This window comes from Hoplias malabaricus, chromosome 1, assembly GCF_029633855.1.
Source record: "Hoplias malabaricus isolate fHopMal1 chromosome 1, fHopMal1.hap1, whole genome shotgun sequence".
Taxonomy (NCBI): domain Eukaryota; kingdom Metazoa; phylum Chordata; class Actinopteri; order Characiformes; family Erythrinidae; genus Hoplias; species Hoplias malabaricus.
In genome coordinates this window covers 77676010-77703086 of record NC_089800.1, presented here as the reverse complement: position 1 = coordinate 77703086, position 27077 = coordinate 77676010, and the positions used below count along the sequence as shown (strand labels likewise).

Below are 27077 nucleotides of genomic sequence, written 5' to 3'. Positions count from 1 at the left end.
ACTCACTCACACCTGTGGACAATTTCACCCACGCACTCACACCTGTGGACAATTTCACACACTCACTCTGTCACCCACTCACTCACACCTGTGGACAATTTCACACACTCACTCTGTCACCCATTCACTCACACCTGTGGACAATTTCACACACTCACTCTGTCACCCATTCACTCACACCTGTGGACAATTTCACACACTCACTCTGTCACCCATTCACTCACACCTGTGGACAATTTCACACACTCACTCACACCTGTGGACAATTTCACACACTCACTCTGTCACCCACTCACTCACACCTGTGGACAATTTCACACACTCACTCTGTCACCCATTCACTCACACCTGTGGACAATTTCACCCACGCACTCACACCTGTGGACAATTTCACACACTCACTCTGTCACCCACTCACTCACACCTGTGGACAATTTCACACACTCACTCTGTCACCCACTCACTCACACCTGTGGACAATTTCACACACTCACTCTGTCACCCATTCACTCACACCTGTGGACAATTTCACCCACTCACTCACACCTGTGGACAATTTCACACACTCACTCTGTCACCCACTCACTCACACCTGTGGACAATTTCACACACTCACTCTGTCACCCATTCACTCACACCTGTGGACAATTTCACCCACGCACTCACACCTGTGGACAATTTCACACACTCACTCTGTCACCCACGCACTCACACCTGTGGACTATTTCACACACTCACTCTGTCACCCACTCACTCACACCTGTGGACAATTTCACACACTCACCCAGTCACCCACGCACTCACACCTGTGGACAATTTCACACACTCACTCTGTCACCCACGCACTCACACCTGTGGACTATTTCACACACTCACTCTGTCACCAACTCACTCACACCTGTGGACAATTTCACACACTCACTCTGTCACCCACTCACTCACACCTGTGGACAATTTCACACACTCACTCTGTCACCCATTCACTCACACCTGTGGACAATTTCACCCACTCACTCACACTTGTGGACAATTTCACACACTCACTCTGTCACCCACGCACTCACACCTGTGGACTATTTCACACACTCACTCTGTCACCCACTCACTCACACCTGTGGACAATTTCACACACTCACTCTGTCACCCACTCACTCACACTTGTGGACAATTTCACCCACTCACTCACACCTGTGGACAATTTCATACACTCACTCTGTCACCCACTCACTCACACCTGTGGACAGTTTCACACACTCACTCTGTCACCCATTCACTCACACCTGTGGACAATTTCACACACTCACTCTGTCACCCACTCACTCACACCTGTGGACAATTTCACACACTCACTCTGTCACCCATTCACTCACACCTGTGGACAATTTCACACACTCACTCTGTCACCCATTCACTCACACCTGTGGACAATTTCACCCACTCACTCACACCTGTGGACAATTTCACACACTCACTCTGTCACCCACTCACTCACACCTGTGGACAATTTCACACACTCACTCTGTCACCCATTCACTCACACCTGTGGACAATTTCACCCACGCACTCACACCTGTGGACAATTTCACACACTCACTCTGTCACCCACTCACTCACACCTGTGGACAATTTCACCCACTCACTCACACCTGTGGACAATTTCATACACTCACTCTGTCACCCACTCACTCACACCTGTGGACAGTTTTACACACTCACTCTGTCACCCATTCACTCACACCTGTGGACAATTTCACACACTCACTCTGTCACCCACTCACTCACACCTGTGGACAATTTCACACACTCACTCTGTCACCCACGCACTCACACCTGTGGACTATTTCACACACTCACTCTGTCACCCATTCACTCACACCTGTGGACAATTTCACCCACTCACTCACACCTGTGGACAATTTCACACACTCACTCTGTCACCCACTCACTCACACCTGTGGACAATTTCACACACTCACTCTGTCACCCATTCACTCACACCTGTGGACAATTTCACCCACGCACTCACACCTGTGGACAATTTCACACACTCACTCTGTCACCCACGCACTCACACCTGTGGACTATTTCACACACTCACTCTGTCACCAACTCACTCACACCTGTGGACAATTTCACACACTCACTCTGTCACCCACTCACTCACACCTGTGGACAATTTCACCCACTCACTCACACCTGTGGACAATTTCATACACTCACTCTGTCACCCACTCGCTCACACCTGTGGACAGTTTCACACACTCACTCTGTCACCCATTCACTCACACCTGTGGACTATTTCACACACTCACTCTGTCACCCACTCACTCACACCTGTGGACAATTTCCCACACTCACTCTGTCACCCACTCACTCACACCTGTGGACAATTTCACACACTCACCCAGTCACCCACGCACTCACACCTGTGGACAATTTCACACACTCACTCTGTCACCAACTCACTCACACCTGTGGACAATTTCACACACTCACTCTGTCACCCACTCACTCACACCTGTGGACAATTTCACACACTCACCCAGTCACCAACTCACTCACACCTGTGGACAATTTCACACACTCACTCTGTCACCCATTCACTCACACCTGTGGACAATTTCACCCACTCACTCACACCTGTGGACAATTTCATACACTCACTCTGTCACCCACTCACTCACACCTGTGGACAGTTTCACACACTCACTCTGTCACCCATTCACTCACACCTGTGGACTATTTCACACACTCACTCTTGTCACCCCCGCACTCGCACCTGTGGGCAATTTAAGATCCACCTAATCCACCTAATAACGTGTGTGTTTTTCAACTGTATTTCTTGAACAGTTTTAATGGAAACTGTATGAAATGTGCTGTTCACATTGGAGTAGTCTCCTGTAGAGGCATCCTTTGTATTTTGCACCCTACTGCTTTATTAGCATTGTAAAAATCAATGGTGTGCTAAAAATGAACGACAGATACCACCTGCTCTCCTATAGTACTATAGTTGCTTGCATTTGTCAGTGAAGAAGGAGTTAAGAAAAGCATGCCTGTAGAGGTTATGTCCTAGTATTTTCATGCATTGCTGAGATTTCAGGCAGAATGTTACCGGAGGTTATATTTGATTGCCAGTCCATCCTCGGATCCCAGTAACCTTTTTACCTCTTGCCTTAAAGAGACCCGATAGAAGGGATGACTGATGGGGAATAGCTTTTAGAGAGAAACTAAAAACTAGTCTAATAATGATTCAGTGTTGAAGCCAGGTCATTTTTGTTCAGTTCAGAAGGAGTTTGGCTTTTGAAACTATTTACTTTGGTTTTATTAGTATTATAGAGGTGTAACCATGTGCTCTGCTCACGAGTCTTTTCAGTTCAAAGTTCTGGATCCGAGATTCAAATTTATCATCATATTTGAAACAAAATATGAATGATAATGAGATAATCATTATCATAATTATCTTTTTATTTTTGAAATGTATAAACAGCGCAAACTCCACACTATTTTTCTGTATAAATTGAAACAGTTGAGCAAAAAAAAATGTGTCATCCCCTTCAACAAAAATAGAATTTCCAGTTTAGCTTCACAACATTAAATTATCAAATATAGACATTCCGTTTTTATTTCTGAAGCACGGACAATGCAAAATACTGCATACATTTCTTATATGATTTTCTGAAATGAATAAAAAAAAATCACTAGAAGCACTGAGAACTGGTCATTTGATTGCTGTGACTGTCTTATCCTAGCACCATGTTTGTTTTGGTAAGGATAGGGAGTGCTGTGCTGAAGTCACTACCCTTAAATCAGCGGCTCTCAGCGCTTTCAGGTTTCAGTATATGGCGCTCCCGTGGGTGAGATAAAACATTTCCAAAACACTTAAATAACAGGTTTTTCTCCTAGAAATATAATAAACACATACCCAGAAACCTTGAATGGTCTACTTTTCAAACACAGGTTGAGACGAAATATGTATTTAGGTTCTGGTGAGAGAAACATAATCACATATGTTATCGGACATGACTGTATTTGTATCTTGACGTAGGTCCACTTCATCCACCGTCCAAGCTCTAAAGAGATGCAAAGCCACTTCAGAAAAAAATCTCTTGTGGCCTTGACTTATCCTGGAACCCCACAGCTCCATGAATCTCAGAGAAGAGCCTTGAGGGAAAATAGTCTATCTAAGATCTGGCCATCGTGACGCTTGTCGAAGCATTTGCCAGGGTCAATAAAGCATTTTCACTTGTTCTCCTCCTTCCTCAAGATGGATAGGCTTTGTGGCATGTTAAGAGGCAATTCATTAAAGAGGACTGCACACACTGTCTGCGGGAAAGGATTCCAGCACCTGCTGGGCCCTCGACGTTTGAAAGGTGGATTTCTTTCATAAGTCGAAGTCGTGCCTGCGAGTCCGCTTTACTGTCTGCGCCGTCAATGGCGGTAGGTATCACTCAGATGAGTGCGGTTTATGTTCACCTGGTGAATACAGGGTTATAACCTCCACATCGCCGTTCAGTTCACCCGTATCAGTTGATTCAGTGCTCACTTTGCGTGTGTGTGCTGGAAAGTAAGTGTGACAGAGAGCTGGCTGTGCACCTGCAGGGCTACGTCAGTGGTGTGGTAGTGCAGGCAGCCTCGGGGTCAGAGACAGCAGACAGGAGTATCTGTTTAATGTTCCAGCGAAACAGCTCTGAATTTATGAACCCACAAGAAAGAGGGAAATGATAACACGGGGGAGACGAGAGGACAGCTCATGCTTCTTATGTCTTATCTTTTTTTTCAAGGGTTTACATTCATGCTACTCCCCCTTTACGATGGGTTTTCTTGGGGGGCTTTACTCAGGTCTGTTCTGGAGCACAGTGCTCCCATAAACACACACTTTCAGAAGAACTGTGGTGGTACTAGAGATGTCACAAAAACCGATACTTCGGTACCAAGTCGATACCAAAATTCGTAAAATGATACGGTTCTTGTATCCTGAGGTACTGGAGGTACCAAAGGTTTCACAGATCACACAACCATAATAAGTCTACATGCTAATAAGCAGAGAAAGCTAAAACAACCACACCAACCACACGGACTGGCATCGGTAGGTCCGTTGCGACTGGTTGCAAAAAAAAAGTTACATATGGAAATGTTTTGCGTTTGAGCCCAATGACCAAACAAAACGACTGTGTCATGAAACCTGAAGAGCACAGAAGTGACTCACACACAAAGAAAGCATGCCAGCGCTTACCTTAGGCTGTTCCTTTCAAATCGAGACCAAATTTGTGTAAAGAATATTGGTAAAAGGTTTATAACACCTACAAAAAAAACAATTAAAATATGATCCCCGTGTAGCTTAGGCTCGCAGCGTTTCAACGATAAGTCGATGCAATCTGTAGACCAATCAGTGGCCAAGTTGTGGTGATGCGTAACTAAGAAGGGGGTACGAGAGATGACTCAAACGGTTTTATTTGGCAGCCACAATCTCAACAAACTATATTAAGACTAATAACTAATCAAGACAATAAACATGTTTTCAAAACTTAGATTTCTTTCACTAGGTGCCCCCCATTTAAATACAGGAGGGATCTGAGGGAGGTTGCCTCGCTCTACAGCCAATCAGGGTGAAGCTCCCCTAGCTTTCAATACGTCTGAAATTTAAAGGGGTAGAGTACTGGGTTAGAAACAACAGTAAACAAAACAATTTTTTTAACTAAATTGCATCTTTTATTGTTGGAAAAAGTATAAGCATTTATGTTGAAATGCATTCGTTTCACTTGTTTACTTTTTGTAGTGGTATTAAAATTCATATTGTGTCTTTAATTAGGGAGCATAATTGCTTTTAAAATTGTGCTGATTTCATAAGCCCTATTTCATCTCCAGGACTTATTTTCTTTAATTTAACACAGATCTCTAATATAAGATTTCAAATATTCACCTCTTCTTCTTGAGAAGACAATTTAATGTACCTTAATGGAACAAAACCGGACTTTAAAACCACTGTTTTGTACCCCTTGGTGACCAATAATGTACCTCTACGGTACCTTTTTTTCGGACAACTCATAAAAACCACATACTGCAGTTGTATGAGACTTTTACACTGAGTGTTGTGATTGCAAGGTTTCACCTGCAGGTGGCCCAGCTGTTTCCACACAAGCCGAAATAGAGGGGAAGATATTAGCTGCAGCATGCTCTTGTCAAAACACCACAAGATCCAAGCACCTTAGTAGTCTCCGCCGTCTAAACAGCCCTGTTCAGAATGGCAGGTTTCAGCACCTGTTCCTTTAAATGAAAACAAGCCACTCACTGTTCACTCCAACCCCGAGTGCACAGCAGTAAGGAGCGAGAAGCAGAAGCTGTGGTTTTAGCCATTTTCACTTAGTTCTCTTTCTTCTCCGTTCTCGTTTTCTCTGTTCATACTCAGTTTTCTTATTTCTCACCCTTTTTAATGTTTTTAGCTTGGTTTAACCTCATCTTTGCACTTTCACATAAACACAGGTAGCTAAGCGTCCAGTGCAGCCAGCTGCTTTCAGCATGAGGTTCACTAGGGATTGTTTTGGAGATGACAGGAGACAATATTTTTGGTCTCAAATAAGATAATAAAGCTTCGGTGTCAGAGGTGTAAGTAACATAAAACAGTGCTGGAACTGTCACAGCATCAGAAATCAAACACATACACACACACACACATTTTGGAACTAAAATATGAAAATAAAATATCATATAATAAAACTTAAATGGAATTTTCCAAACTGCTAATATAAAATAAAATGTGTATTTTTGTCATTGCACAGTAGTACAAAAAAAACTTGCTACTGCATTTAACTCATCTGTGGCAGTGAACACACACACACACTAGTGCACTATTGACAGCGAGCACACACATTTGAAAAAGCTGGCAGCCATCCCAGCGTCCTGAGAGGAGTTGCATTGTTAGGTGCTTTGCTCAAGGGCACCTCAGCTGTGAATGTTGAGGGATGAGAAAGCGCTAATCCTTCACTGACTCAACCCCTATCTCCTGCTGGTCATTGGGGTCGAACTGGTGACCTTCCAGTGCCAAGCCTGGTTCTCTAACCCTCAGGCCACAGATGCCCTATATATAACAGGTTTATACTAAATCCTGCCCTCAGTACAGAAGGTTGGGGTCAGCAAAAAACAACATGCTGTACTGTATAGTTTAAAGAATGCCTCTCATTTATTCATTCATTCATCTTCTGTATCCACTGATCAGAGCATTGGTGGGTACAGGGCCTACTTGGAGACATCGGGCACAAACCAGGAACACACCCTGGACAGGACACTGCACCCTCACTCAGGAAGCTTAGGAAACTGCTGCATCTTAAACAGCGAAATCTTGTAGGTAGACGGTGTTGCTGTGACATCTGCAAGGAAAAATGAACCTGTCAGGCACATAATTGAAAGAATCAGTTACAGAAATTACGTCTAACCCATATTTTTGTTTTTTGCTTTGGTCCTCCAGCCCACCCCTCTAAAGACAGACACAGAGGAGATCTGTAGGTGCACATGGGACAGTGCCCTGTTGTGAGAGGGGGAGGGGGTCCTTTGATTCCGCCTGGGCTTTGCAAGTGACCGAGCCAGTGGACTTTATTGTGGTGGCTTGTCATTTCCAATAGCACGGGCCTGGAGCAGCACTGGCTTTGAGCATGTGGGGGCCCATCTGGTAGAGATTTGGAAGTCCTCAGCATGAATGAAAACATACAAATGGATTTAATCAGGTTGAGGAGGGTTCAGCAGGGCTGCCGCTGGCCCTTGCTGCCTGCCTGCTCCCCACAGCACTATCAGAATACATGATCTTAGCCTGGTCAGTGTCAGCTCCAGGGATTGGGAGAGGACAGGAGGACCACTAAAGTGAAGAGAGGGTGCGCTTCAGTAGTGGAGTGGATTGCCAAAAATGTATGCAATGTATGCAAAGATACTGAGCTTAAAAACGGTTCCAGAATTTTAAAGGATAGCCTTCACTGTTACAGTGCGTCTAAAGCTGACTTGTTTTATCCAGGTGTGAGTGACTGGGCATTGTCCACAGGTGTGAGTATGTGTGTGATTGGGTGAGTGTGTGATGCCCCGTGATGGACTGACGCTCTGTCCAGGGTCTGTTCCTCTCTTGCACCTTATGATTCCAAGTAGGCCCCGATCCACTCTGACCTTGCCGAGGTTTAAGCGCCTTTTTTACAGTGCAGTTTTTATTTTCATGGACACTGCAACAGTTTTGTTAAAGTTATCAGCAGTTCATATGTGCAATGTCTGGAGTGACATATTTCAGTTTCAAACAGCCATGTGTGCCTTCCCTGCTACAATCTGACTACTGTTGGCTTTGTACAGCCTTATTCTTGTCAAGACCGTCAGCTGTGACACTAATGAGTTTACAAATTAAAAAGACAGGCAAAATAGCTTTGAGGATATAAACAAAACAAGAGTTCGGTGAGTGATTCACATTCTCCATGGATCCATTCGGCATGGGACATTAATGAAAAATTTCCTTTGCAGCGCCTTGTTTTTTTTTTTTTTTTTTTCCTGGGCTGTCTCGAGCACGATCTAGATTTAGAGACTTTTCCTCAAACACATATCCTTGCAGGCCTACGCATAATGACATTGTGCAACGTGCTTTCAGCATCTGCGCTCCAATTCCTGATTAATGACTCCGGATATTTGAACGAAAGTATCAAACAAGACATGTAAGTGTTGCAAGACTCAAATCTGTGACCATGGAGCTTCCAGTAGTTGGGGATTTAAGCGAGGACTACTGCTTGCATGCCATGGCTGTTTTCTCGCAGACTCTTGGTTTCCTCCTGCCTTCGCAGCCTCTCGTTTAGAGGTTTTGTGTTTTGTCCTCAATGTCATTAAACTGCTTGTAAAGTGTTTCTGTTTGCTTTAAGATGTTCTCAAACCCTGAAACCAGCTGGAGAACACGCACCCACCGCACAACACGCTGCTCCCCTGCTTCAGCCTATTACTTCAAAGGAAAAGAATTTCGTGTTGACTGTCTGAAACAGCCTCAACTGACACTGATAGCTCCCATAACTTGAATCTGTTGCGAATTAAAACAAATGTGTAGTACTAGCCCAGTCCTCCTACAGCTCTTCACCATTAGCCTATGTCCCGTCTTGGCCTGTGTTGCACTGTCCATAGAGGATTCGTCCAGGACTACAGGATTTGGCTTGATTTATGTGGCTTGCGTTTGTTGGTAAAGGTGATCAGTATGATGGAATATAATCCTTATTGTGATAAATGATATCAAAATACACTTTTTAGGATGACAACATTGGTAAACAATGTTAAGTATTAACAACTGCGTGTAAATAAAAAAGGTTTACACCATTTGTAGAGATATTAAATCAGGATTTACTATACATTGGTTGTTGTGCAGTGTGTAGTAATTACATAAATGGCTGACTTGATGTGAGCCCAGTAGAGACTTTACAGAGGTAGTTTACACCTGGGAGGCAGAGCACGAAACCAAGCTCCAAGTCACATTGACTGAGGTGGGGCTATGGCCACATTACCTTTTGGCACCTATTGGGTGCTTTTCCACTGCATGTAATCGACTCGGCCCAGCTCGACTCATATTTAGCTGGTTGCTTTTCCACTAGCACAGTTCCCACATCAAATAAAATATAATAAATGTATTGTCCATTTATTGAATTGTGGAAATTCGTCTTCGATCACTCATTGCGTAACAACAGAAAACAACATATAACATCCACAACATATACGAACAAAACAATGGAAGCCAGTGACGTTGCAAACCACCTCTCTAAGAGGAACTGCGGGTTTTGAAAACTACAACAATATCGGTTGTGTATTTCCGTTGGCTACCGACCCAAGGAGCATTTGAACCTTGATAGGTCTCCCTGGCCAATCAGCGCTCTGCAGCGTTCACGCGTCACAATGTAGTACTTGCTCGGCTCGGTTGGAACCGTAAGTGAGCAGGGACTAAAAGAAGTAAATGTAAATATTAGCTGTACAAATATGTTTTAAAGCATTTCTTGTGAAACATATAGTTGTCATTTTTATGGTAATTGATGTGTAGTATTAAAAATGACAATTGTCATTATATTCAATAATAAAATAGAGTAATAATTAAGTTTGAAAACAGCAAGCAAAATGTTTGTTGGTCTCTGCATTTATTATGAGCTCCATCAGGTAAAAGTGCTGCAAAAGCACGCACATCAATTCATTCTGTTCTTGGGGAAAATACTGTATCCAAAAATATTTGAGCATTTTGGTTTAGATGATTTAAAGGTGGTTATTTCAATGTTAGGGACTGTGAATGTAGCAAATGAAGACATCATTTTTAGATTATTGTTTTGTTGAATAAAATGACAGTTGTCATTTTGAACACTACTTGTAACTAACATAAATGCATCAACCAGACCTACAATTTGAGGCTCTGCCCTGTTGATACTGACACTGACATTGTGCTCATTGTTCTGCAGCCGCAGCAGCTGGCTATCAGCGACGCTGTCTTCGTGTCTGCTCTCACTTATGCTAAGGCCAGCAGCACTACGTCATCAGACCTGGAACAGGACTCTACCTTTGTTATAAAGTGAGGTTTCCTCTCTGGGCCATTAGCCATGTAAAACCCTCAGTACCTGCCTGAAGGAGTTGGAATTGCAGTTTTTATAAAAGGTTGACTTGTTACTGAAAAATGTAATTACACATATAACCTAATAAAATGCTGGTTTACTCTTCAGAGTATTAGCATGTTGAACATGAAAATGGACAGTGGTAGCATCCAAGACATATGTTTCAATGAAATTGAATTCAAAACACTGGATAATTTTCTTTCCCATCTCCTTCTCCACACCAGACGTGACGCACTGAACCTACATGAATGAGCACTAGAAGATTCCAAGAGCGTTCAACCTACGTAGCTAAGAAGAATAAACCAATCTGTTTACACAGAAAAGTTTACATCATTTTACTAAAATATTTACTGACGCTAATGAAAAGCAACAAGTGAAAGTTTTTTTTTTTTACAAGCTTTTTATTTGCCTTTCCATTTCCACCTTAAATGTGCCACTAGTGATCACAGGCCCAAACATAAAGAGAGTGTCGCTCCAGAATGGATAATCCTCAAAGGAGAATATATTGGCTGCAGTACCGCTGTCAGAGACACCAGTGCTTCAATTTACGTGTTTCCTTAGTCTCATCCTTGCAATATTATGATTTAGTACAGTAAATATACTACAGGTTGCACCTTTAAGCATCGTGAATTATGTTCTCTGACACTGCAGGACATGCTGGTGTCAGTAAAATGGACAGGAGTATGTCACTGCTCTAGAACCCAGAATGATCACTCTACAGTAATAAGGAAAGAAGCTGCTTAGACTTTGTTGTTTTCTTTTTCAATACTCCACCATTTCCACATGCACTGTCTTGTCATGGCCTGAGTAACTGTGTTATCATTTAATAAATGGCCTTTAGCATCTCTCCTCATCTAGAACATGTCCTTTTTACAGTTAGAATCTGGGCCTAGGACTGGGGTCGTTTTTTCAGTCTCCTCGACTGGCAGGATATTTGGGGGGGGTGGGAGAAATCTACAGCTGATGTGCCCTTGAGTAAGACACTTGCCCCGTGACCTGGGATGACTGCCTGCTTTTCTGGTGTGTGTGTGTGTGTGTGTGTATGTGTGTGTGTGTGTGTATTCTCACTGCCCCTACTTCACTAAAGTCTGTGTTTAAAGTGTTTCTTCTGTCCTTTCCTCAGGCAATCCAGGCGTAGTGGGATTTTACAAAACCTTCATGTGGACCCTGTATCAGGCATTTAACCGGCGATACCCAGTGTGGAGTGTCAGTCATGCTGGACATTGTACACCTCCAGACACAATGGACTTGGTTGAAGGTAAGAGAGCTCCAAAAGTTTGTGAACATTCGCGTAACAGTGTGTGGAAATCCATTTTTTAATATGATGTCAGGACCACTGTTGCCATGAAGTCAGTAGGTGGCAGCAGACAAGTGGCTGTGTGACTGCAGTTGTCCATGGAAAGCTGTGGTGTATCAAGCAGATTTACAACCCATGAATACATAGGAAAATATCTACATCTAAACAGTTTTAATGTTTGTTGTGTCCATATACGGACCAGTGTTGTCCAAAATCATCAGTGTATGTTGGTGTTAATTTTTATTTACCGTTTAGTTATTTATTTAGTGATTTTTATATCACTCACACTAAATTACACTATGTACAGTTGCCATTTCTGCCCAGCTCACTGAGCCCCAGGTGTCCTTGCTTTGCATTGTGCAGCAGAGTCACCAAGAATAGGAAGAGACTCCTCTGCCATGTCCACCCCACGGTAAGGTGGAATGTGGATTGTGGGCAGAGCTGGCCAACCAGGCCCGGCCGCATTTCTCTACTCTTGCCTGTGCCAGTATTTGAAAGTCCAGCATGTACATCCATAAAGCAGCATGGACGTTTTTATTGAGCTCACTACGTGGGAAAGACATTAGCCAAGCCCACCTGTAATAAGCCAAACCACATACAGATGGCTAGGATCTCCAAAAACAGCACTTCCACTGGCTCACTTGATGGATTGGACAGTGGAGGTAGAGGCTAGCCATATCAGGTCCACAAACAGGACCGCAACAAAAATGCCATTCACATCTTGTTAGAATCTCTTTGGACACGTTGACATATTTTACATATATTTATGACAGCATGGGTCACATACATAAATTATACTTAATTTGCACCATAAATTTGTTCTAAAGGTAAGTTCTCGGCATTTGTATAGTGTTCTGGTGCTGCCGTTCATAGGTCATTTTTCCTTCAGTTATTTATTTTTATTCAGGGCAGCCTTTAAAGCAACACTAGGCAGTTTATTTACACTACAAAACACAGCTTCAAAATCATTGTGATGTTTCACTGAGCTGTAATAGGGAAAATAGAGCCCCTCCCCCAATATTAGGACTGTGCTGTAAAAGGGAATTACACTCATAGGGCACACATCGTACCTAGTGTTCATTTAACATACCTCACTATCCTGCAACTAAAACAAACTTGTCAATACATAAAATACTACAAAATATGTATAAAAAATGATCAAGTATCAAATATGTATAAAGAAGTATCACATTTATTCAGGCCTTTTATTTTGTAGATTATTAACAGGCTACACACTAAACTAAAATACAATAAAATAAAAAGCATCACATGACGATGAGCATCTCCTCTTTTTTGCTCATATGAACAGAACACAAAATCCTAATCTGGGGAGGGGGGCTTTCTCTCCTCATCAAGGTGTCCATAAGCAGCCAAAATCTCAGGTAGCTAGCAATGCTTGGCTCATATTTGACCCACATTTGGCATTAAATGGCAGCGGTGAATAGGGGATGTCTGGCTGCCTCAACTCAGACATAGGCCCACATTTTACAGGCCAGAGGACAGGTGTGTCGTGGACCAATTCTGGACCAAATCAACACGTGGTACACAAGATGTGCTGTAACCAAAAAACCTGGTCATGACAGTTGGCCCACATCTGGCCCACGCAACACTTGCCTTAACTAAGCCATAAGTGCCAAAAGTGAGACATGTGAGATGATGTGATATACTACATTCAATAAGAACAAAATAGAGAATGTCAGTGTATGAAAAAAAAATACTGCACCAAGTCTATACAGTTCATTACAACAGACAGTAATTTGAATATATTCATTCATTCATTGTCTGTAACCACTTATCCAGTTCAGGGTCCACCCGGCCCACCCGGAATCACTGGCACATACACACATTCACTCACACACTCACACCTAGGGACACTTGAGTCGCCAGTGCACCTACCAACATGTGTTTTTGGACTGTGGGAGGAAACTGGGGGAACCCGGAGGACACCCATGCAGACACGGGGAGAACACAATTCTAATACAGTATTTCTTTAATATATTAAAACGTATTAGCAAACAGATGTCTGCTACAAATAGATTTGAAGCTTAAGCATGCAAAGTGCTTTCAAGATGGCTTGCTAAATGCTCTGAACTGTTCCTTGGGCTGCACTAGCACACAACCTAAGCACTGCTACAAACTAAAGCATGAAACAGATCCTTTTCTTATTGTGAACACATGGAGAACGTCCAGTGAACCAGTTTATTCCTGGATGCAGAGGCAGTATCTGGCAATGGTCAAACAGCAAATGATGACATCCATTGCTGTTCATATCATGTCGCCCAATCACTGGCGAATATGATACAAAGTCAGACTTGCCGATGAAATCACCCGTGCCAAGAGATGACTGCAAACAGCAAACGTTTGCCAACGCAGTGCAGATAAAAGAGAAGTTCTAATTAAAAGTTATATTTCTTCTCCTTAAGCGCTCTGTTTGAGTGACATTCCTGATTATCATCAACAGGAGGCTTAAGCGGGTTAGTATCTAGCATGCCTGGAGCATTTTTCCTTGGGCCCATTGTCTTGTTCATTTCAATGATCCATCCCTCATCATGTGCTGCCATTTGGTTCACAGATGCCCCTGTCCTGGGACGTAGATGCGTATGTTATAACTTACTGCTGACTTTTTACAGGATATCAGGCTGCAACCAGCTCCGATATGTTAAGGACTTTTTATGTACTGTAGGGACTCACTTGTGTGGGAAACAGTTAAAATGCCGCCTCCTCAATTTGTTGTAACTGATCAAAGTAAACATTGATTTCCAAGATATTTTGGCCCAATCCGAATTTTCCCCTATCCCTGTAGTGACGTGTCGAAGTCCTGGTTGTAATGCAGGGAGATGCAGTGTGCATTGATTCCCTGATCTGTGAAAGCATTATTTACATGCAGTTTAAAAAATATAGTGCATGATATTACTGTTTCAAATACGTAAACCAGATTGCAAGACTTCTGATATAAAAGTATTTCAAAATACAAATATTGATAGCTTTACTGCACTGTGTCTATTTGGTAATTCATTTCATTAATAGTAATGACGAATGAGTGATTTAATTAGGGGTATAATTAGGGATAATTAGAGGTGTAAATATGCATTGTAATGCTACAATATTTTTATGCTAATCTGTCACCATGTGTGTTTTAAAAGTTATACAGTAATCCCTCGCTACTTCGCGGTTCATCTTTCACAGATTCGCTACTTCGTGGGTTTTTTCAAGGGGGCTTATGGCCGCTATATCGCGGATATTGAGGGAAAATCTAGGAAAACCGTGAAAGATGAATAGCCAAAATATTTTATTAAATAAATATTATATTAAATTTAATGCAAAGGGTGGGTTGTAAAAGTCCAAATACTCGTTAAATACATTAAAAAATATATCTTTCCTCTACTTTGCGGAAATTCGTTTTTCATGGGTGGTCTTGGAACGCATCCCCCGCGAAAAACGAGTGATAACTGTATAATTATTTTGTTATGATACATTTTATTATCGTTATTGTTAGAGCTGCATGAATACCAATACCTGTATCGCGTATTTGCCCGATGCTACGGTCATTTACTCATACTCGTAATCACAAGTGAGGCTCTGATACCAACATCCGATACCTTGTGTCTAGTGATCCTTGTGGTGTTTTGACCACAGCAGGTCACAGACGTTTCATAAAGACCCCAGAACTGTGTTCACTTGTGGACAAGTTGTACAACATTTCCCCTTAATGTAATTGCATTGTAGGATCTCCAAAGATTGCAGACGAGTAGCACTAATCAGTAAGCCACTTCTCCCGCCTTAAAGCTATAATCTAAAAATAAGTTGCACAACCACAATATGTTTGTATGTAGCCTAGGGAATCAAACAGAATTGTTGGTTGAGTGTATAGTTATAATAAATTAAGTGTTTGTATCTAAAATAAAAGTCTTTGTATCATCTTTATTTTGCTACTGTGTAAATATGTGTATTTAGAATACTTAAAAATAGTAATTCACCAGAGTATTGATTATACTGTTGCAGCAGATGAGATTTATTCATTCTTAAAATCAACATATCCTTGTGAGGATAGAGATGAACCCCTGATCACTGGGATACATTATTGTAACCTGCTGCGATGGAAATGTCATGTGAAAGAACTGACGAGGCAAAGAGGGATTTCTGAGGAATTGACTCTGAATGCAGCCCATTGATTTACTACTGTTCAAATAGCATTTGGTCAGTCAGAGGTCAGCAGCCAGCAGGGCTACTCGGAACCCTCAGAAACCTCCGCTTCGTCTGGGGAAACGGCCAACCCACTACAGTCACGGAGAGACTTAGGGGCCATTGATAAGATCTTCCCCCTTCTCACAGCGTCACTCACTCAGAGAGGGAGGGTAGTATCAGCAAATATTGAGCGCTATCACATCCTTCTGTTACGGAAACATAAACGAAAGTAGAGGGAGAAGCACGCTCTGGAGAAAAGCGTTCCTGTGGTTGGCAGTTTGTGATGGATGCTTTTGATTGCAGCAAAAATATCTGTTAATAAAAACAACAGGAACATTTTGGTCCTTGCCAATGTCAATAACCCTGCCCTGGGTCAAGTCTTGCCACGCAGACCTACCGTCCTCTTTCGTTTTGTAAGAATGAGTCTAGAGGGCTGCTGCTCAAAAGCCCCTACTTTGATATGACTAAATTGCCCACCATTAGTGTCCAGACTGCTAAAGCATGTGGGCAAAAAAATGGAATTTCCTTCGTTCTTGTAACACTCTTGCAGGGCTGGTGCCAGGAAAATAAATGGTATCAAGTGGTTTGGTTCAACTTTATAAACAGGTCAGGTTTTTTGGCGTCAGGCTAATTGGAGACATGCATGCTGATTGATATCTGCCATTTTGTTTGACTGCATATCAGAGAAAAACAACAGTCTTGGCGCAATTATTTTATCTAATCACTGTAACTCTCCTGAGATTGTCCAGTGCTTTAAGATCAGGGTAATGCCTGAATGATGGATATATTGCTTAATGCTTGCTATCCTGTCCTACCCATCAACACAGGTCCGGCTGAAGCGTCAATGAAGCGTCATTTCCAAACGGTTTAAAGTCCAAAATTCTGTGGGCTCGTCCAACATTTTTTCCTGAAACCAAAAGGTACAGCCAGTTTGCTTCAAGAACTGCTCTTACTTAGAAAGCTTTATACTAGTTATTGGGAAATTTCTGTAAAGATTTAATGGCATGCGGTCATGAGAACATGAGTGAGGCCAGGCACTGATTAGTGGTGTAACAGATCACGGACAGTTCGGGATGCATGTGAACCGTGGATTAATCGTCACATTAATCTGACCATAACAGTGAGGAATAATTCCCTAAATATCGATGCACAAGCAGACCACATCAAAATTAAAGTCACTATATTCAAACCAAGCAATAAAATACTGTAGCGTTGGCCATGGATTTGGGGGCACTGGAGGCCGATTGGGCCCCGGGGAAGCAGCTATGTTCCCATGTTGACTCTAATGTTGAGGTTATGAGTGTGATTAACTTAAAAAAGTACTCTGATAGCTTAGCTTGTGACTTCATACATTAGGCATGTAGCGATATAGAAATGTAATATCACGATTATCGTGGGCAAAATAATAACGGTTATCAGTATTGTCACAGTATTTTTAAAATGAGCTGAAAAGTTCAAAGTCTACTAATACACAAATCAGCACGTTTTAATCAAGTAAATAATGGACCTAAACAAACAATAAACTGAGATTAAATGGTAAACAATTAGGTTTTTGTAACAGGTAATTATAAATTTATAACCCTCATCTTTTTGTTTTTTTTTTGTGGAAAAATCTGCTGCACAGAAAAAGTAAGGTTTCTTTTTAAAAGGCAGGTATATTTCAAATAGCTTCTGTAGTTCACAGGGGAAAAAAGTTTTTAAATATAACATTAAAACGTTTAAGGTGGAGCTTAATGTTAATGTTGACTGCAGATTGTTAACGAGTTCTGTTCTTCACAATTTAAGATAGGGGAACCTTAAAACTCACTGCTGGCCTCATCATGAGGCTCTGGCCTTGCCTGTTCCGGCCGCCCTGCCTCCTTACTCTTTGTGTGCCCTCGGTCCACAACAGTGGTGCTGAAATGGGCAGTTCCCATTGTTTCAGCACAGTGGAAAGGGGTTATGAGCTCTGGGGTGGCTTGGATATTGTAACGTGTCGCTGGCTTGTGCGCCCCCTATCACATGTTTCATTACAGAGGTCCTTCTTAGAATCTCATCCACTGCCAGCAAGGGTTTAGAGGCTGAATGTGCAGAAGTGATGTAATCCATCAAACCATAATCACCAACTCTGACTGGTTCTGTGTGGGGTGCCCTATGTGAAGCACTAATGGACTGCAAAGGATATTTTACACCTTCTCCTCAGTATGATTATAATAAATTAATTTCAGTGTTGGTGAGGACAATAAACAGCAACATTTCTCAAGAGCAACTCCTGAGGGGGATGTCAAAGTACTCTTGTTTTAAGGCTACGGGTAGTATGTTCAGCCAGTTATACCAAGAATGGCCTGTAATTGGCACACTATACATGGGCATAGTGGCGTGATCTCATCTAATGGATTCTTAATGAAAGACCATCACAAAGATAAATCGGACAAACTGGCAGTTTCTCTTTTTTAAACAGGTCTATTGGAGAGAGACTAGATCAGTGAGCCTGTCCAAACAACTTAAAAAGACAGTTCTCTTTCTGTTTTAGCCTTGTCTTTTTTTTTTAAGGTCTTCCAGGACCTAACCTTCATAATGTTACAATAGGATTTGTCAGTATCTAGCATTTCTCTGCAGTATTCTCTGATTTAATGGATATGACTGAGGCTATTATGCGTTGTGTCTTGGCAAACAAACTCAAGATTACATGCCAATCATCAAGCACAGCATCAGCCCTTAGGGCAATTGTCCAACAGCTCTTCAGTACAATACCATAACCATGATATTCAGGCAATTGGTTCAACTTCCTGAGGTTTTATGGGGGAGTATATAGAGAGACTACTAAGTGTGTGAAGTTGACTGTATTTGGTGTCTGTGCTCACACTGCCCTCTCTGTACTGTTAGATAAACAACGACAGCCCCTGCATATACAACCACGGCTGTGAACTTCTGGAAAAAAATTCGGAATCGGATTTGGAAAGTCGGAAATGAGGGGTAAAAGAGGGCTTGGGGAGAGCTAAATGTCAGACCACGCACAGGTCACTGCCTTCTGCCTTTAAACTCCACTGTTTGATCTTGGGCACACTTTCAGAAGTGAAAATAGCTCCTGTTAGAAGGCCTGGGCTAAAAACAAATATTTTGGACTGGGTATTTTTATACAAATAGTAAAATATCCCAGAGGAGAATAAAATGATCACAAAGATCAGAAAGAAGGTGAATTTGGAAGACCAATACACAAACAGAGAAAAGCTATTTTCCACTACTTTTACTGAATTGCTGCAGTTTCTGAAGGTTTCTGACATGTGTTAGTAAGCTACGACTTGATGCTCAAGACTGTTGGTCAGGAAACAGTTTGAAAAGGAGCATATTATGAAAAACATACTAGTTCAGTGCTTGTTTACAAACATTTGTGTGTCATCTGGAGCCTACCAACACACACACTGTGAAACAACATCCCCAGCCAGAGATTAAACTTTTTGTCCCTCATTTCAGCAGCATTTACAAATGACTGGTATGAAGTGGGAAATGCATGCAGGGAGCTGTGTTTGAAACCTATGTGCAGACACTCGCTGGCCTCTTTCCCCTCTTTTAGAAAGACTTCCTCCTCTCTGTCTTATCAGTCTCTCTTATGGACTGGTATTTGATGTGATAAAAATGATTTAATGTTCTGAACTCTTTGTATCCTTCCTTTCATCAGGTTCTTTTTATCTCTGTGATTCCTTTGCGTCTTGAAGGTCAATCAGCCTCTTTATCTAGTTTTCCTTGGCGTAACATGCACAACACTGTAAAGGTTCATGTACCTACAGGAACTTTATGAATTCATTTTTTTGTAGAATTACAAACTTATCAGAAGTTTCTCTTGAACTTAATTTGAATGTATTTAACAAACACATGTACCAAGACAAGATTTCCAATGTTTTCACTGAACAAGTGGATTTTATTTTGTAAATATGAATAGATATAAAACCTGATACCTGCAACATGCTCCAAAAAAGGCTGAAAGGCTTAAGACTGAAAAGTTTAAAATGCTGTGAAGCATTCCACTATAAACAGGTGAATATAAATATATATATAAAAAAGAGTTTTTGAAAGCAAATATAGGCTGTTTTTAAATACAAGATTGCAAATAATATATGTCTCCTGCCTTCTACAGTTCATAATATCAAGAAAGGATTCAGGGAGACAGGGGTTATCTTGGTGTGAAAGGACCAAGGGCAGAAAGTGCTGCTGAATGTGCATGACCTTTGAGCCCCGAGGGGCCAATGCTTGAGAAACCATCATGCCACATGATGAACATAGCCACATGGGCTTGGGGGGTAATTTGGAAAACGACTGTCACTTAATACAGTCCACTGCTGCATCAAGAAATTCAACCAGGAACTGTATTATGCAAAGAGAAAGCCATATATTAGTTTTGTGCAGAAATGCAGGTGAGTTCTCCAGGCTCAAAGTGATCTGAGATGGAACGAAAGACAGTGGAAATATGTCCAAGTTTCAGCTTGTATTTTGGGAAAAACTGATCATCCATTCAGACTATTACCAACAAAAAGAGCGAAAACAAGTATCTGTGATGTCAGTGAGGGGTCATCAGTGCCCACAGCTTTTGTGACCTGCAAAGATGTGAAGGTAACATTGATACGGATGTTTATATTTGGTGTTTTGTAGAGACGTATCAAGACGACGCCTTTTCCCAGCATGGCTACGTAGACACAATGTGTGCGCTTGACTGACCTGCCTGCGTCCAAATTTGTCTCCTATTGAAAATATGCAATACGTTGTGAATCAGCAATTCATTTATTACATAATGATCACTCATCCAGATAGAACCATCACTCCAGGTCCTGAACAAGGTCCTCCATTTGGTGATGCCCAGTCTATACAATGCTTCCACAAAGTCATTGTGACTAAATGTAAATTCCCTAAGCTACAAAGCATCTACTCTCAAGCCTCCCCCGCCAAGTCGAAGCTAGCATGCTCCTAATACTCTTCATCTCTGAAGAAATATGGGATGTAACTTTGTGAAAGTACACAAGCACTTATCGCAGACTGTGTCCTGGGACAGTTATTGACTTCAGTAGTGACTGAGGAAGCTATTTTGCTGATGTGAAAAACTGATGTGGTTTACAAGCAAAATGGGAGAATATTACCTATAACTTACATATAATAATAGATAAAGCTCATTATCCCTTAATAGTGAATAAGATAACAGCTGTTCTTTTGTTTCTGCTCTTTCTGTCTGGAGGGATATCAGAATACAACAGCCAGAAGAGACAGATGCAGAAGACTGCAGTAACCATATATTCTGTGATGTCTCAGAGCATTGAATCTTTTTATGTCCTTAAGCTATTATGAGTTATTTCTCTCTCCCTTGTGCCTCTCATCTCTCCCTCTGTCTCTCATTATTAAATGGGCTTCAATCATAATTCACTTCACTGATAAATAGTGTAGCTCTGCCCCTCTGTGCTCCCACTTCCTTCCTTCTCATCTCTCTGTCTGTCTTGCTCTCCCCCCTTTTGCTCACTCTTCCCTTCTTCTTTTTTTTCTGCACTCATCCGTAGTCCCACAGCGTGTCTTTCTCAAGTTAACTCTGCTACGTTCAGTGCTCCTTGGATGAAGTTAATATCAAAGTCTGCCAAGCATTGTTCAGGATCTCAAGTTACCGGAATTGTTCAATAGGGTGTAATTTTACCTCTCCAAAGAAATAATGAAGAACAAGATCAAGATGTTGAAAGAAAACTTCTCACATGGAAAAGCTGCCAATTTCAAGTGCCTTTCGGATCATTCCTTCTTTTATTGCTCATAATTTCAGCTGTAATCAGAGGCCTGTGATCAGAAAGCACACTAATAATGTCATATTTAATGTTGACGCTGATCTTGATGATATACATTGGCTTGAAAACCTGGACCGGCCTCTCTTTAAAAACGTGCTTATCCCATTTTCCCGTTTTGTACTTATAGATGCAGCAGCGATGGAGGCGAAGGATGTGTTTGGCCTCAACGGTCAGATAGAACACAAGCTGGGCTTCCTCTCTGAGCATGTGCCTCGAGACACACACCTGGTCCTGGTTGGTCACTCTATTGGCTGCTACATCATTCTGGAGATTATGAAGAGAGACCCAGAGTTAAAGGTAACAGAAAGGTGGAGGGGAAAAAAACAGAATGCACTACAGAAACCCAGCCAAGGAATAGTTTGGAGCACAATCAGTTTTTACACAAACCTTTACCCCAAATACATTCAATCAGCCAAGACGTATTTGGTATCTGAACTTGGCTTTTTTAATTGTGACCTGGAGCTTCAAGACTAATGGAATTGCAGTTTATAACATGCCAGGTAGCCTTGTGTAAGCTGCATGCCTTTATCATATAATTTACAAAAATCGAAACAAAATGGAGGCTTTAAGACTGCTGCACTAGCCTCCAAGTTAAAAGCTAATAAAGCAGAATCTGACAACAAATATTGTTGTCTTGCCAAACAGTTCCTGTAAACGAATGTATTTGTTGTAGTTGCATGTAGTCATACCCCAATGCTCAAGACTTCTGTTCATATTCTGCATTGATTTTGTCCATATTTGTGCACGCTCTCTGAAAGATTACGGATATGTACGGGCCACAGGGAGCCGGCCAGATTATTAATTGGTCCCGAAATAAATTACTTGTATAAAACGCGTTTTGGACGTCCACTGACTTTATCGATTGGTCACCACTTAACTAACTTATTAAGATGGATTTTGGACGTCCATTGACGTTTAAAATATGTCCTTGACGGACAGATTACTTTTAGACCTATTTTGAACGTCCAGGGACGTTCCTTGTTTACTGGGATGCCATATATATACTTTTATTTACATGAAGAAAGTATGAATGGGCCTCCATCACTTCTATATCGCCACTTGTTTAAGGTAGATATCGCAATATAAATTAGTTACAAGCAGAAGTTTGGGTAGATTTGTTAGATTGTTATAGTTTTGCTTAACCAATAGTTAGTATATACATCCGGCAGAGCTGGAAGCAGTGTACAAAAGAATAAAAATCAATAATAATATAAGTAATAATATTTAATTTCAAGTCATTTTCGAGCATTTCTACTGACTCAGTCATTGTGAAATTTAAACACATCTTGTAGTACTAAAACTCAACAAAAATGGAGATACCAGATAGTGTGGTGTTGAGTCTATAACCCCCATTGTGTTATGTAACTGAGATGTATTTTAAAAAGACTTTCCACACTGAGGGTTGCACTCCCCCTAAAACCCATACTATTATTAACAATATTACCTGATGTATCTTTTTAAACAGATTTTCCAGATCAGAGGGTCACGTAGTCCCTATCCCCTGCGTTGTGTTTAACTTATATCCATGTACATCAGTAAATAATATCATGTTATATACAATCTGACATTTGTAAACAAGATAAATAAAACAGGTAAAACCTCGCCTCTAAGCCAGCCTGTATTTCCCATGATTACACGGATTAAATTCCTCTTCTTGAGAAGAATGAGCCAGGACAAGTTGAGGGTTGAGTAATGAGTTGTTCTTGCTGTGACACACAAGCACGTCCAGAGGCTGTTGTCTGCCGATCCCGCCTGCTTCACTATATTAAAACTTGTAAATAATGACTAGAACTACTTGAGTTTCTCAGTCTTCACAATCTCCATAGACCACCTCGGTGACATGTGAGTCTGGCGCGGCTGAGCATTCAGCGAAACCTAGGAATATCTACAGTTTAGCAGTGCCCTGAGACGCCAAGTGGGATAATAAGACAGTTTTGTTCCCCTGTGCCTGCTGTGCAAAAGGTCAGGAGATTAAATAACGTGGAAAAGAACCTTGATTTTTTTTTCTCCCTCTGGGGTTCCCCTGCTACTAAGATGTGCTCTTCATCATTTTTATTTTCAGATTTGTACTCTCCAGTTCTTTTTTTTCCCCTCAGTTTTCCCTCCCTTGCCTTATTTAGTAACTCCCCATCTGTAACAGTCCCTCATTTTCCCGTTAAAGAAATGCTTTTCTTCATCACATCGATGAAGGGCTTCATCATAATTATCAACGTGGAAATATTCAGCTGAGACTTTTCCAACATCTCATACAGATATCGTTATTATCCTCATCATTCTCCAAGCATCAGATATAGTTTACATTTGATACATTACGTTCATGTCCTTTGGAAGCCTTAGTCCTCCAAATCCTGACCCCCTTAACTTTATCATTTGCGAATAAAACCTGGCTATTCTTTTGTGGACCATAGTCCTTTGTATGTTCTGGGGAAGGTTATGGAGGCTTATTGAGCTAGTATGACATGTCTCAGGCAGCAAAATACACACACATACACACACAAGCAGATTTCCTTTACTGCCATAGATTGCAGGCTGCCAAGAAGCCAGCATGGTGATTATGTATGATGTGTGATAATCAGAAACTCCTGTTCCCTTGGGCTCCACATATTTGGGTTGGAGCAAAGGGCCCTTAGTGAGGTGATGCTCTTTTTTTCATAAAGGGAAAGCTGGCAGAATTCAGCTTCTGACCAGGAGCGGTGTGATATAAGGCCGCTGCACCCTTACAGTGTCATGTCTGGCTCATGGTCGGTGACTCCAAATGACTGCATCTAATGATATGCTGGATGCTGAGTTTTTATTTGCTCTGAGGTATGGAGAAGTGGCCTGTGAAGTATAGTACAGTCCAAAAGTAAAGAATCGAAACTTTTTTAGGGCTACAATGATGAGTGGAGTCTGTGATGCTGATTATGGATACATTTTGAGGATTCAATTTGTTAGTAAGTATATTTAGTTTTGATAAAAATATGACTAACTATTTTTGTCAAAGCAAACTGGTTGAAATAATAGTATCCAGGCGTTGCAGCTGACTTCACCGTGTATATTAGCTGCCATAATGGGTACCTATTCATTACTCAACTCTGAGTCATGTTTTTAAACAGAGCTCTGTTTGTTTGTGTCACTCAATAGAAGAACTATGTCTGCATCACAGATAGTGCCATACCCCCTACGTATTACACATCACAGATCATAAAACAAATAATACCTCACCCAGACAGTAATTAGACACTAATCTGACTGGGAAACGTGAACATTATAGCTGACTAAATATGATGCAAGAAGGCAGTGAGCATCTGTGTTTCTGAGTGTTGTGAGACCCTCTCCAGCGCAGGGAGAGGAGCTTTGTATGAGATAAATGTATCCATCTTTCCCATCAATTTACATTAGGGCTGCGCTCTGAAACCAGAAATCAGGTCCCCAATACGACGCTGATGGCAAATAAGTATCACCAGGCTGCAACCCATGGATAGGTAATAAATGTAACTGCTGTTTTAGATTGATGTGAATAATACAATTTTGTATCATTCTGTGCAAGTTATTTGCAACAACAGCCCTGCGATGCAGCCTTCAGCAGAAAGTGGAATTATACCAGGATCTGAAAGTTATGCATATGATTATCTAATGTTAGCCTAAATATGTTTCACAAACATATTATTTTAAAAAAATGTCTATATTTCTGCAGCTTATTCGCAGATGTTCAAATCTAAGAACATGTTTTTACAAAGGCTAATTTTGTGACGTCCCCTCAAGGATGTGTTCCCACCTTGCACCCAGTGATTCCCGGGTAGGCTCCGGACCCAGCACAAGCCTGATCTGGATAAGCAGTTACAGGCAATGAATGAAAGACTGAATCATTTGGTGACTGTTCACTTCCAGTGTTTGTTAGCCTTGTAGCAACAGCTCCAAATTAAAGGAACAATAGATTCGATTTTGTATTTTTCCTCCTGGGTGCCCCCAACGGTTGTAGAGTTAAATTCACCTTTACAGCACTGTTCTGAAATCAAATGGGACCAGTGAGGGGGGTGTGGGTGGTTTCCTACCCTCCTCCAAAATGTTTATATTGCAGTTTCTGCAGTGCTGAGCCCAGAATAGTAACAACAAAGGCATTTTTCACACTTTTACAATATAGCATCACAGTAATTTTGAAGCTGTAATTTTAAAGTTGAAATATTACCTAGAGTTACTTTAAAGAAGCAAAACTGGGACTTCAAATATTTCTTGGCTAAACCTCTGCATCTGCAGGTGGACAATCATGAACATTATCTGAATATTCCTAAATTATATGTGTCGATCATGTCTGAATCCCATGTTTAATATTTACAAAGGTGGCATTGCCTTCAAACTTTTTGTCCGTAGTGAATCAGTCCTGTTGAACCATCTTTTGTTTGTTGTCTGCTGGGTCTTGTTTTCAAATGTAAATTTGTGCAGATCTTAACCAATGAGGTCTACTCAGGAGAGACCATCCTCTTCAGGAGTATGCTGGGAAATAATGTTTGTTGGGGGTGCTGCCCATTCTGAGGTGAATGTTTAGACTACATGAACAATCTGGACTGTCTAATGAACAATCTAAAACAACAGTGCAGACGTGCCTCGGTGACAGTCGGCCACGCTGAGTTCGACTGGCCTTTTTCTGGCCTCTACTCCTGCCTGAGACTGTGCCAACAGAGGAAACAGCATGAGAAATGTGTTCCATGTTCCTGACTGTAGCGGCCATTCCGTCCTCACTGTCAGTGAATGACAGATTATTCCATTCAAGGGCCATGAACTGAGATGTGCATTCGCTTTGCTTTACTTAAGCCATTCATTTTCATTTGCCCTTGTATTGTTTCTCTTAAACGTTTTATTCATTACTTCCGATGCCATTCTTGACGGTCGGCCAACCGCTACTTCTTACTCTTGGTGTATTTTCCTACTCATTTTTGATCATTTCTATTATGCTGCAGATATTACTTTGTTGGGCAATCTTTCATTGTCTTTTCTTATGGTTAACTATTGCTGAGTAGAAAGTTGCCACAACATCAACTACAACAGAACAGTTAATGTAATCAGGTGCTTAAATTAAATAGGAATTCCTTGATTGTTATAGAAATTGTCCAGAGATGTGAGTGTATGACTGGTTACAGTGTGTGAATTTAGAAAGTCAGGTGAACACCGTCTCAATTAAACATTTGTACATGCTTTGGTCAAAATACCACAAGGATCAAAGAACCGCAGCAGCGTTCT

General features: G+C 41.4%; 1 protein-coding gene across 5 annotated transcripts in view; it reads left to right on the top strand.

Moving 5' to 3' along the window:
• ldah (lipid droplet associated hydrolase) overlaps positions 1 to 27077 on the top strand; it is a 69710-nt gene that overhangs the window by 12334 nt on the left and 30299 nt on the right. For all 5 annotated transcript variants that reach the window (XR_010804460.1, XM_066684258.1, XM_066684287.1 and 2 more), the window contains 2 exons: positions 11710 to 11844; positions 21988 to 22157. Coding sequence is in view for 4 of the 5 variants with exons in the window: in XM_066684258.1 (XP_066540355.1) it covers positions 11710 to 11844; positions 21988 to 22157 (305 nt within the window). In the remaining variant the exon portion in view is untranslated. The remainder of the gene's footprint in view (positions 1 to 11709; positions 11845 to 21987; positions 22158 to 27077) is intronic.